Source organism: Biomphalaria glabrata, chromosome 13 (genome assembly GCF_947242115.1).
Source record: "Biomphalaria glabrata chromosome 13, xgBioGlab47.1, whole genome shotgun sequence".
In the NCBI taxonomy this organism is placed as follows: domain Eukaryota; kingdom Metazoa; phylum Mollusca; class Gastropoda; family Planorbidae; genus Biomphalaria; species Biomphalaria glabrata.
Window position 1 is genome coordinate 10,168,135 of NC_074723.1, and position 14,223 is coordinate 10,182,357.

General features: G+C 36.2%; 1 protein-coding gene across 10 annotated transcripts in view; it reads left to right on the forward strand.

Moving 5' to 3' along the window:
• The window catches only part of LOC106069589 (agrin-like), a 265,314-nt gene that overhangs the window by 81,789 nt on the left and 169,302 nt on the right, over window positions 1-14,223 (forward strand). The window contains exon 2 of one of the 10 annotated variants that reach the window (XM_056008994.1): window positions 6,068-6,503. The exons of 8 other annotated variants lie outside the window; for them this stretch is intronic. In XM_056008994.1, the coding sequence (XP_055864969.1) occupies window positions 6,317-6,503 (187 nt within the window). In that variant the 5' untranslated portion in view covers window positions 6,068-6,316. The remainder of the gene's footprint in view (window positions 1-6,067; window positions 6,504-14,223) is intronic. One more of the 10 variants, XM_056008993.1, reaches the window with a different exon arrangement.

The window sequence follows — 14,223 nt, forward strand, 5'->3', positions numbered from 1 at the left end:
CGGTGAACCACTTTCTGATGAAACGTCCGAGGTTCAAGGCATACTACTGGCTCTAGTATTTTAGAGGTTCAAGGCATACTACTGGCTCTAGTATTTTAGAGGTTCAAGGCATACTACTGGCTCTAGTACTTTAGAGGTTCAAGGCATACTACTGGCTCTAGTACTTTATAGGTTCAAGGCATACTACTGGCTCTAGTACTTTATAGGTTCAAGGCATACTGCTGGCTCTAGTACTTTATAGGTTTTACTGCTGGCTCTAGTATTTTATAGGTTCAAGGCATAATGCTGCCTCTAGTACTTTATAGGTTTTACTGCTGGCTCTAGTATTTTATAGGTTCAAGGCATACTGCTGGCTCTAGTATTTTATAGGTTCAAGGCATACTACCTGACTTTTCATGTCAAACGGATCTTAGCTTAAGACTAATTAGGTCGCAACTTAAAGTTACACCGTTTAGAAATAGTTACAAATAGGCTCATTAATTAAAATATGAAATAATTATGTATATATATAACGATTCCCATCACTTGCATCTCTTAATGGGCACTTCACCATGTCCACCACTGTCCTTTAACTCTTTACAGGAACTTCTGTTTGAAGACACCGGCTTTATTTAACATATTCTTAATACACATCAAGAATGCAAAGTTATTGGCACTTGGCCAAAATAACCAAATTCTTACTTTTGTCTTCTTAATACTAAACCATCCTCTTATTCGTGTAACGTCTTCTCGACTCTTCTAGTTGTAACGTCAGACATGTTCTTTTCTTTCGGCGCAATTCCCCTTCCAGTGCCTCTTCTACTTTTTATGAAGCGCCAGCCGATATCCGCTGAAAGCAGACGTCATTGTTGGCGCTGACACAGGACACTCGAAGACATCATCCTGACAATTATGACTGCCCATTCTGTCCCCTCTCCCTTCCCCACATCAAGCCCACCCCCATCTCTAGATCATCATTTCTTTACCGACCTTTTTTTTTTTTTTTGTTTCTAATGTCTGGAATTTCTGGAGTATCGATTATATTGGATTTGAATAGAAGAGAATATCGAATACATGACTGGCCACTGTGCCTGAAGTCAGTTGACACTTGAATAAGATGTATCTGTCTGCACGGGTGTGCATGACTGCAACATTTGAATGTCCTGCGTTCTTCACATTTCTGTTGTAATACTTGATTGAAAATGTTGACTTAATTTGTTTTGGCACGCTAATAGTGAGAGAAAGAGAGGAAGAGAGAGAGAGAGAGAATGAAAAAAAAAAGAGAAAGAAAGAAAAAGAGACAGAGAATGGAAAAAAAAGGGAAAGAAAGAAAAAGAGAGAGAATGAGAGAAAGAGAAAGAGAGAAAAACAGAGACATAGAGAGAGAGAAAGAGAGAAAGAAAGAGAAAGGAATGAGAGAGAGAGTGAAAGAGACAAAGAAAGAGAGACAGAGAAAGAAAGAGAGAAAGAAAGAAAGAGAGACAGAGAGAGAAAGAAAGAGAGATAGAGAGAGAAAGAGAGAGAGGGGAATTCACCTGAAAATATTACCAGCGATAACACTTAGTCTTACTAGAGAATGTAAAGTTATACTATAACAGCCCTAAATAAATTAAATAGAAATAGACATTCGATCACTATGGATACCTAAAGTTGAGAAAGACCTTCAACCAATAATGGTGTATTATGTGGAGAATGATCTACGAGAACATTGACTCGCTGATGTGGAGGCCATTAAATACATGATGCAACAGAGATATACCTTTCATTTTGATTACCATTATATAGATGGTGTGGACTCGGGAAATAGATACTGAGGTTCTTAGCACCTATCTAGAAGTCCATAAGCAAAGTCCTGATTACTGAATGCCAAGCAGGTCACTAACTCTACTGCTGTAAAATGTACTCAGATACATATTAGTCCGCAACGATTCTCAAGTTGCGTCAGTTTGATGCCCCTCCCTGTTAAACAGCCCGCCATCTTGAACTACTTTCATTAATTCAAGCCCAGTATTAAATAAACACTTGGATTCTCCTGCGCTGTAACCCATCTTGGTAATGCCGTTAAAATATTGACAGAGGAATTACGCACCCAATAATATCACGTTTCTTATACATGACACGCAAACACGCACAGACTCACACACACACACACACAGTTAAAGAATGAAGCATTGACCTCATTTCGGAATACATTAGCACCTTATACTCTTTAATCCTGATGGCAATGTTTGTAAAATGTTTGTAAAATGTTCGTAAAATGTTTGTAAAATGTTTAACATGTTTCGGATGTTCCTTCAGAGTTGAAGATAGTTTACTTCCTAGTCCAAACCTCCCGTTGGACGACGGGGGATGGGAGAGGGCAGGATTTGAACCTGGGACCATCAATAAGTCCGAACGACAGTCCAGTGCGCATACAGCACGACCAGGCAGCCATCTTAGAGAGCCTTTCAAATGACGTTATTTAGAAGAGAAAGACTAGTTCAATAAGATATTTATCAATCATCAATCAGGCCTCAGACTACTGAATTATGATAGTTATCAAACATCAATCAGACCTCAGACTACTGAATTATGATAGTTATCAAACATCAATCAGACCTCAGACTACTTAATTATGATAGTTTCAAACATCAATCAGACCTTAGACTACTTAATTATGATAGTTATCAAACATCAATCAGACCTCAGACTACTTAATTATGATAGTTATCAAACATCAATCAGACCTCAGACTACTGAATTATGATAGTTATCAAACATCAATCAGACCTCAGACTACTTAATTATGATAGTTTCAAACATCAATCAGACCTTAGACTACTTAATTATGATAGTTATCAAACATCAATCAGACCTCAGACTACTTAATTATGATACTTTTCAAACATCAATCAGACCTCAGACTACTTAATTATGATAGTTATCAAACATCAATCAGACCTCAGACTACTTAATTATCATACTTTTCAAACATCCATCAGACCTCAGACTGACTACTTAATTACGATACTTTTCACACATCACTCAGACCTCAGACTGACTACTTCAATACGATACTTATCAAACATCACACATAACTCTTCTTTCTACTTTCTCTAATACTTTCTCTTAATAGAGCAAAATATCGATCTTCAATATTAGAGTACGTAAGTTGTTTTTTTTTTTACTCATTTAGAAATATTACCTGATAATTACAGAGGGCAGTATCGATTACTGTAATGTAGCTGTTTTCTTTTTTTTTTTAAGAAGCTATTAAGATTTTTTTTATAGGTCATGGCGGCTGTTTAGAAATGTCTAGTTATGTTTTGAAAAGGAAGCAATACAGAGAGGAGAGGGAGAGAGACACAAGGGAGGGGAAAAGAAAGAGTAGGCTGGATAAAATAGAGAAAGAGAGAGAGAGAGAGAGAAATGAAATATAAAAGAACAAAAACTGAATGGAGCAATAAGAGAAAATAGAATGTTTAAAGAGACGTAAAGTAAGAGAGAGAAAAAGAAATGAGAGAGAGAGAGAGAGTTTAATCAAAAGAGAGAGAGAGAGAGAGAGAGAAATAAAGAAAGACAAAAAAGAAGGAAGAGAAATAAATGAATAAGAAAAGACAAATAAGAGATGAACTGAAATAGTGATACAAGAAATGTTCAAGTTATAAGAAGCGTTTCATTGTTTGTTTGTAGATGATGATGATGGATAAAAAGAGTGAGAGGAAATAAAATAAAGTAAGTGAAAAGCCAACATTCTATGGCCTCCTCTACTCGCCAAGTGACTGTGGACCATCTCATGGAACTGAGATGAATGCCTGGGAGTTAGCTGTGGTCGGAACGATGTCGCCCACACATCAGTTGCCCCCTCTCCACGTAGCTGATGTATCCAAAGGAACGGCTGTGCCGATACAGTTTGGGGTCAGCGGCGTCGCAGGTTCTGCCTGAGTGTAGCACTGGGTGCTGCAAACTGCCTTAGGGTTGCCAGCGCCTGATTTTTCCTCAGGGTTGATTCCCGAAGCCTTTCCCATGATTGGGTATAGCTGCAAGGCAACAGAGGTTTGAATTCAGAGTTTTCCTTCTCCTAGGTGGGTAGCCATGGCTAACGAGCCCCTCCTGCCCGAAGCTTACTTGATAAGGCGCCAGTTATTCGCCTTTTGCCCCTTCTCCTGTTAGTGAGAACAGTTCCGCCGGACTCAATATCTGAGCCACACGTGAAGGCCAGGAGTTGGTCAGGTTGTCCGAGGCTATTTGAGACGCATGCCATTAGGAAGCATTTTTATAAGTAGTGGAGTGCTTACATCCATTACCACTTCCGGCAATGACAACCTTGTGGAACCAAAGGCCAACAACAAACGCAGGAATATATGTTGAATGCCCTACCTTCTGATCTGCCTGGCCCTATTCTAATTCTTTATTTAGCCCCACACTTCCTGGCATGAGTTGACGCCCTTGTTTCATTCATAGCATTCAGAGATAATATTCTTTCTCAACGTTTTGCTATAAAACACAGAAATGTTTTTCAAAAGATTTTTGGGGATATATTGTTATCTGTACCAGTTTTAGTGCAATGACCATTAATTACTATGTCTGCCCTGGAAAAAAATGTCTGGCTCTTCTACACGCAAAGTGAGCGCCACCTGCGATACATGTGGACGGGAATATCTCTCGAGAATGAGGCTCCCTACAGTCACGTGATAGGTGTTCTATAAGATGAACCATAGTCGTTCTGCACCCATTCTTAAACTTAATTCTAAATCGGAACCGAAGACATTGCCATTATTATTCTGTCAGGTAGTAAAAGAACAAAATGGAAATCACTTGCCTCGTTAAAAGGTAAATTTCGCGTAGCAATCATTTGATTTAGAACAAAAAATAAAAATTCTGATGTTCTTATACGAATAAAGAATCAATACTACCTTGTCCAAGCCTCTTGCAGGAGGGCTGAATCGAGACCATCATGACGACATTCTGAGTGCTAACCACACGACCAGACAGCCTTTCAGAGCGTACACAAGATTTAAAAGACAAAGACATTGAAGAAAATTCGATTGAAGAACGCGAGCTCTTTAAAAAGACTTGGACATAAACATGCGAAACTCAAAGGGAGACAACTATCGAAGAAAAGCGCAGACGACATAAATTGAACGTGACTTTTTGAAATAGACTGGTCTAATCTTTACCAGATTTAGCTGAAATATATATAGAGTGGATAGCGAATAACAACTTTTGGTATTCCGAAGGTCACGTACTATTGTTCAAGTTTTCTAAATCTTTGGACACAATGCCAACCTTTTTAACAAATGTGTAGGTGTATATTGCACAAATATTCATTTTACTGCCTTACACAGAATAAAAGTCCACCCAGCAGACACATGCGCGTGTACACATACGCACACACTCACTCAAGATATATATGTATTAGCAGCCAGAGTAATAGAAAGTCATATTCAATTTCTTACTCTATGTCCTGAGAAGATACAAACAATGAGCATCAACTATTGACTAGTTAGTTGGCAGCAGTGATCCTTCAGTATGGCGTCCTTGATATTTATTGTTTTGATTGTGTCTTTGTTTTTTCCAAAATCTTTTCCAATCTTCCTCTTTTTATTTTCTTTTATTTTTTCTTTACCTTTATTATATAGCCACCACATTTCTACATATTGCTTTGTATTTTTTTTTTAAATCTCTTACTGTTTTTTTTTTCTATAAAGAATGTAAACGGCATCTCCAAAATGAAAACAAAAGGAAACGATCAGAAGATTACTTTGATTAGCTTTTAGTGTGACGTAAAAACCCTAATTAGTATTGGCCAGAGTCAATATAGTCATGTGATTGTCGCGAACGAACACGTCAATAATATATACTATGACTACAGTGCCATTGATATTATGTTACTAGTAGATGGTTTTTCTCAAGGGAGACTGCTGTTTGAGTAAAACCGCGATTATCTTCTCTTGATTTGTTCATCCATTTTTCATGAGATTTTAATGTTCAGCCAGTAAGGGTGGTTGTTTGTCTGCTTGCCATAACATGTGTTTATATAACTAATAGATCTATAACCTCTATAGCTAACTTGTTTATATAACTAATAGATCTATAACCTCTATAGCTACATTCCTATTTCTAGAAATAAAAAAGTATATCACTATTCGTGGATTGAGCGTTAGAGAGTGTTTAATGTGCTCGCTGTGCATGCTAACAAATGGATACGTAGAAACTTCCAGACCATCAATCACTGTTTTCTTGAGATAATGTTTTACCTGCCGCCATTGTGGCCAGGGACAAACTACTTCCTCAAAGCCTCGTGCCAGGATCATTATCACTTCCTCTGCCAGCATGCGCAGCTCTTCCGTCACGCATGTCTAGGAAAACGATGATGACGTCAGTGCTGGTGAAAGACGTCCCGACGTCCCGGAAGGTCCGTCGCTCGAAGCACTCTTGCTGGTACCGGCACAGGCTGCCGCTGCTGTGCACGGGCTTCGGCCTTTTCTGGTGCGGCCTGGCCGTTCTAATGATATGCCTTTATACGCGCCTGATCCAGTTCGGTAAGTAGAGCACGTGGTTTCTGTGTGAGCAATTCATGTTTTATCCATGACTATCAATACTTGTCCTTAGATTTAATGACTGTTTTATACATAATTTTAGTAAGTCGGTTAGATATAATTAGATTAAAACGTTCTTCAGTCCAACATAACTAGACTTACCCAACAACAACGATTCTCAATTTGTGGAGAGCCTAACAATGTCAACATTCGGTGGAGTAATAGGGACGAAATGAGAATCACTGTAAATACCTGGCCGGCATGTGAAAGGTACTTCAGCCAAGAAGACTTTATTGGAAAGAATGTTGTTATGTGTGTGTGTGTGTTTGTATGGTGACGGTGAGAAGAGGTTAGCGATTGGTTGTGAATGATGCAACATAGGTGGCAGTGTCGTCACTTGGGCTTAGTTAGGGGAGACGACTCTAGAACGTGAGACTGAAATGTTGTGTTATTGTAGTAAGTTAGATTTCATTTGATCACAAGTTGGTTGTGTCTAAATTATAATAAAAGTTATCTTTAACATTGTTTAAAAGAATGTTATTCAAGTTATTTGAAGTTTTTTTGAGTTAAGATGCATTACGCCTGCAACGGTTTAGTCGTCTACTTGTATTTTGGTGTTACAATTCAACGACCGGTTTATGACCTACTGTTTATACTTTTTTTCAAAATCCACCCCAACTTTTTCTGGGTTGCTAGTACAGAGCTAGTACAAGGATCAACGTCTTGTTGTTAAAATATGTTAGTGTGTCTTATAGAGAATTTAACAAAATGAACTATTTTTTAATATTAGTTAAGTAAGTAAAGTTTCCCTTTCAGACCTTGAAATCTGTAGGGCAGATGCTGTAAAGATCATCTGTTTTTGTTGCCCAAGATTAACGCGAGGGTATCATGTGGCCAGCACCACTACCAACATCCCTTCCTTATCTTTCACTCCTAATGTCATGTGCCCATTAGAGTTGGGTGGACTCAGACACGCCCTAGAAATCCTGAAATTCAAAATCACAGTCTTCACCGAGACTCGAATCCAGGACCTCCGGTTCGGAAGCCAATCGTTTTACCACTCATTCACCGCGCCTCCTTTAGAATATATTAAGTGCCTCAGAACTTGTTGAACTTTGGGTTGATAGTGTTATAAATGATATGAAATGTGGCTACTTGCGTAGTATTAAATTGCATTAAGTTCTGACAGTACCTATATAAGACACTGTCTTCGATTCCGAATATTAACGAATGATTACGATATTTCACAAGACAACGCAAACATATGGGCACATCTGATACAAACATGAAATTGCAACTAATCAATTCATGAAAAAATATGTTGTTGTTTTTTCTTTCTATTGTTTTTGAAGAGGAGATAACTAGCGAATTTCCGAGAACTAATCATTCTTGATGTTTTCATATTAGTTTCCCTTTATCTCAAATTATTGCGACTTTATGCTTATTTCATCATGTTGAATCACGTGACTTTGTTGCATTCCCTTCAATAACACTCATCTGATTGATCGCCAGTTCTCGAGCTGTGTCGAGAGTGTATGTTGTAAGCGGAACAACCGAGCAGATGCACAGTGTATTCAACATTAATCATATTTTCAGAGTTTATTCTATATTTCAATATATACATATATATGCTCCAGAAGACACGAACTGGCGTGGAACATAAATACACCGGAAGTCGTTCACGTCACGTGATGGTGATATTAAATAAATCTAGGATAATACTTCCACGCATGCGCACTCCACTGCTACATGTTTTTTTTTCATGCAGATCTCACTGTTGTTGCATACATTATGGAAAATACAATTTGATCTGATCAAGGAGAAAGAAAGAATCAAGGAGACAAGGAGACATGTTTGTCCTCAGAAGAAATCACTTCATTTTTTTTTTTTATATTGACTTTCTCTCCCCCCCCCCCCCCCCCCCCAAAACAAAAAAATTGAGATTCTAATCTCGTTACATCCTCATGCAAGAAAAATGTGAATTTTAAATCAACACGTGAGAATTTCTTTCTATTTGAATGTCAAAGTTTAAGCATGCAACATAACAAAAAAATATGTTTCAGGAACAGAGGTCTACTTTTTTTTTTCTTTCGCAAAGCTTATATCAACTCATTCTGTTTGTCTGGTAAAACGTTTGTACACGTTATTTCGTTATCTCGGATCGAGTTGAAATTTTGCACATTTATTTCTTTTACATGACAACACAAGAATCAATAATAATAATAAAAAACAATTTAGTTAACTATTGGTAATTTTTTTTTGGTATCTCGAACAAGGGAAATAAATTGTACTTGACTTCTTCTTCTTCATTTTACATGTCGGAGGGTTCAGATCAGTAGATAAACCGCGCAGTGGCTTCCAGATCAGGCAGTCCTCCGTATAGTTTTTCTTTGTTAGGAAGGTTTTGGGGACAAAGTCTTGTTCGGGCCTCTTGATACAGTACTTGACTGATAAGGTGGTATACTTTGAATTAGTCCCTTTTAGTTTTGTAGAAAGAAAATGTGTAACTAACTATAAAACCTGTTTTCAAATTCAGGTCGCTCACATTTTTTTTATAAATTAATTTAAAAAGCGATCACCGAGATACCCCTTTTTTCCCCCTCCCCAACCCTAAATAATTGGTCCAGACAAGTGATAAGATCATAGCGTATTGAGAATGCTAAAAGCATGAAATGGCGCTAAACAAAAACAATAGGTAAAAATATTTCTAATCGCAGATTTATTTTTGTTTCTATTACAAATTTTTTATTTACATGATTGATCTAAACCAGTGATGCCCAAAATACGGCCCGCGGGCCACATCCGGCCCGCGAAGTGGTTTCATCCGGCCCGCCAAAACGTCGGCACAAAGTGTAGAGAACTCCCCTCACCTCAACAAAAAAAAAAGGTTAAAAAATGTGTCTTTACCCTCACTATTTCTTTGATTGATTGGTACCAGGAAAAGGTGAACGGATTTTTACTTTTTTTTTGTGAAACATGATCATAAGCCAACATGTTTGTTTTATAAAGAAAGTGTAACTGTTTAAAAACAGCAACATATAAACGGCATTATGAAACAAATATGGCGGCATTCTTGATTTGATCTACGAATAAAAGATTGTTAAGCTACGGATACTAGATCCACGGGTTTCTCATCAAATAGTTTCAGGTTTAATTTCATTTCTTTTTTTTTTTTTAACTTTTTCGTCGATGTGGCTCGCGACACGAGTGTTGGAAATTGAAATGGCCCGCAGGTCGACTAAGGCTGGGCGTCACTGATCTAAACTAATAGATACAACTACGCTCAATATAAGCTTTATTTGTTTGTTGTTTTCTTTTGAAGTTTTTTTTTAAATAGTATTTTGCATTTTAAGTAAAAAGAAATAAAAATTTTGTTTTAAATACAAAAATTATGTAACAACCAAATTTTTACACCCCTATCTAATAAAATTATTTTTTTTGGGGTGTAGTATTCAAGAAGCACGTAGTCTTTGTTTTCCAAGTAATAATATAACTATAAATCAGATCTAAATTAAATAGTAAACCAAATAATAAATCAATTCATAAATGAAATACCTGTAGTGTTTCTTTTTTCTGTGCCCTTTTTCAAATACAAAAATTAGTTACATAATGTAAACACGTTAAATTGTTACTTTTTGTAGAATCGTATGTAGAACAGTAGACATATAGCATATTTAACAGTAAAAATTAAATACTAAAAATTTTAACAAATATTTAAAAAAAAAAGATAAATTATTTGAAAATGTAAATATTTTTTTGTTGAATCCAATTTTTTTTTACGATTTATAGAATGTTTTCTTTAAAATCTACACATTTCTGCTCGAGGCAATGTTTATTTTGTTTAGGAGCTAAAAAATAAATCAATCATATTTACATGTTCATACTAAAAATATCTTAACTATCTTATTTTTTTCTCTCCCTTAAACTTATTATTTAAAAGCAATTAAGTTTGTGAATATTTGAATACGAAACAAAAAAAAAACTTGACTGCTAAATAATTTCTTTCCCAGAATGAAACCTTTTAGTGAGCTGTAAAGATTGATCAAGAAGCAGCATCCTGCTTATTATATCAGTGACAAACACAGACTTGTTTGGCTGAAATCATTTCAATCGGTTCCCAAGTTAAAAAAAAAACAACAACTTTAACAAATAAATAATATTGGGAATTTTCAGGGAAAATTGTTTCGGTTCTACACAATGTCAAGGACGCTATTTTAAACTATCAGTGTTGTCAACATAGGCTAATAATAAAAAGTGGGAGGAAAAAAAACGTGTACGAAACATGAGGGTAATAACTCAACATATACAGCCAGATCTCTCAATGAGGAGCCTTTATTTCCCTTTTTAGATACCAAATAAAATAATTAATTACCAATAGTTAATTAACTAAGGATTACTTTCTTTTTATTGATTCATGTTTTGTTAACTACAACTAATAAATGTGTAAAGTTTCAACTTGATCTGAGAATGTTTGTTGGAGAAATAACGTGTACTAAATTTGTACAAGACAGACAGACAGAGTGAGCTTTGTTTGTGCAATAAGCGAAATAGATCACAATTTTACAGTGCCAAAAAGTGCACAAAATTATCATGTACTTTTCAAAATGCGTACCGTATCAACATTTTCTGTACTCTTTACACCGGATACACCAAGTTTCTAGCTATTTATAATTATCCGCCATTGATGAAACCCTCCAATGGTTGAGCGGAATTAATAAATGTCCAAAACAGGAAAGATCGACAGAATTTAATAAAAAAGTCTAACCAGGAAAGGTCAACACGAATGGAACAAATTTACACTGTATTATTATTATCGAGAAAAACGCGCGGAAACAGACTCAAGTTTTTCAAATCAGGAACCGTCTTTCTCCCTCTGTTGACCTTCTTTAACAAGTTCTATTGACGACATCGGCAGTTCATCGTTTGCGTCAACACGTTCAAAGCGGTACTCCCCCCCACCCTTTTTTTTTCTTTCTCCAATTCATTCTATGTATAGCCTTTAAATCTTCTACATCTTTTGGTCTTCTATTTGATATACACAAGATACAATATGGCTGCTGGAATCTGTGTCTATGTATGTACCTGTCCTTGCGCGCTCGTGTGTGTGTGTGTTTTGGCGTTGCAAGGTACCCGTGGGCATAGTGCTCTCCCTTCCCCCCCCCTCCAAAAGTAAAAGGTTGAGAGTTATGATTATCTACATGTTTCTTAATCAATTCCAACTCCTATGTTTAAATCATAGAGTAATCTAGACATAGTTTATTTGTCATTGAAAAAATAAATGAAAAAAAGAAATTGCAAGATGCTATAACAACTTAGTCCATAGTGAAAAAGATATTGATATAGCCAAATGTGACCCGCGTGCTGCGGGCCGGGTTGACCCGCTTTGTCTAAACGTTTCGCTCTTTAATATAGATCAATTTAGATATTTTCCTTAATTTTAGGGTCCCCCGGTTGTGGGAGGACATTAAAGATACGCTACGGTCTCTGCCATGACCTAAGAAACAGTAATGCCAGGTTTTATCAGGATGAGTCAAACGGTTTTGATTTCTATGCGGTACATGGTCGGGATGGCTGCCTAGTCGTGCGGTTTGCTCGCTGGACTGTCGTTTGGATTTATCGAGGGTCCCGGGTTCAAGTCCCGCCCGCTCCCATCCCCCGTCGTCCTGCGGGAGGTTTGGACTAGGAAGTAAACTATCTTCAACTCTGAAGGAACACCCGAAAAAATGTAAAACATATATACGCCTTACGTTGTGCTTTATATATTAGATAGATCTATAACATCCAAATAAATTTTTTCTTCTATCCACATAGAGTACAAGAATGATTTCGATTAATTCAGTTATTAATAAAGTAATCTTTCAGAAAATTTAATGAAATTTATTGCCGTGTAGAACGAGTTTATGCGAACAATTTCAGCTCCATAGTATATTAAATTGTTAGTAGCTTTCACATAGCACAAACGATTTTTTTTTGTTTACCTTTTAGCGTTTTTTTCTACTATGACGAAAGTGTGAGCTAATAGAAAGTAATTTTTAAAAGTCGAATTACCCAGAGTACGTAATTTAAAAATGTACTTTCATGTCTTTAAACTCAATCCCGTTGTCTTTGTCTTCTTCGCCTGTCTTCTACAATGCATTTCTTCGTGCCTCCAATTTGTGTTCTGCGGTCATAGTGATACCCGCATGTGGACAACGGCTTTGTCTGCATCAGATGTGGAAAAATATCCTATCTTATATAATACAGACGTTACTTAAAAAAAAATAAGATGATTGTGTCCTACGCAGGTTACTGCTGGGTTTGTGTAGTCATGTGAAACACTGCACTCATCCTTAATCTTCGGAATCGAAGGCATTGCCGTCATTATTAAGCTCAGTTCAGTAAGACCTGCGAAGTTTATCATTCTATAGCACTTAACGCTATTATCTTATTTTATATAATACAGACGTTACTTCAAAAAAGAAGATGATTACGTCCTACGCGTCATGCATTTAGTCATGCATATTAACCAATGACTTAAATTCTGCCAAGTCACTGGTTTTCCTGGCTAGCTCAGGCAATCCATTCCATGCTCTAATAGCACTAGGGAAGAAGGAGTATTTGTACAAATTTGTCCTAGCATATGGGACGAGGAATGTGCCTTTATCTTTGTGTCTTTCAGAGTATTTTATTAAATTTTGTTTTTGTATTTGAAGATTATGGTTCAGTGTTTTATGTATAATTGCTACTTTACTTTTGAGTCTTCTGTCCTGAAGGCTTTCTAAATTTAGTGATTTTACTAAAGGTGTTACTCTAGTCAAATGTGAATATTCGTTTGTTATGAATCTCACTGCTCTATTTTGTGTTTGTTCCAGTTTCTTTATGTTTTCTTGAGTTGAGGGGTCCCAAATAGAGGATGCATATTCTATTATTGGCCTAACCAAGGTTAAATAACATTTTAGTTTTATGTTCTTATTTGATTTATAGAAATTTCTTTTAATAAATCCTAAAGCTTTGTTTGATTTTTTTGTAGTTTCATCAATATGTGGATTCCATGACAGTTTTTCATTTATTATAACACCTAGGTATTTTGCGTTTTTAGTCTGTGTTACTGGTTTGCCATGAATAAGATAAGTGGAATTAATTTGTTTTAGTTTTTTTGTTACTCTTAACAACTGACATTTTTCTGGGTGGAAAGACATGCTCGAATTTGATTCCCATTTCTGTAATTCATCTAATTCTCTTTGTAAAATATCTGTGTCTTGTGTTGTTTTTATTGTTCTATATATTATGCAATCGTCTGCAAATAATCTGACTTTTGTTCCTGAAGTAATGCGATTTGGTAAATCATTTATGTAAATTAAAAATAGTAGTGGACCCAAGACTGTTCTTTGAGGTACACCTGAGTTTACTGTTATCGGTGTTGATTTAGAGCCATTTATTATTACAGTTTGTTCTCTCCCTATCAGAAAGTCTTTAATCCACTGATGCAGTGGACCATTAATGCCGAAATATTTTAATTTTTTAAGCAAGCTATGGTGGTGAACTTTGTCAAAAGCCTTAGAAAAATCTAGTAAGATAGCATCTATTTGTTCACTATTATCTAAACCTTTTGAAAAATCATCAATTAGTCCTATTAGTTGTGTTTCACATGATCTATATTTCCTAAAGCCATGTTGGTATGGTGTGAGGACATTATGTTTCCTTAAACGTGATATGTGACCATCTTTCAAAGACCTATATTGGC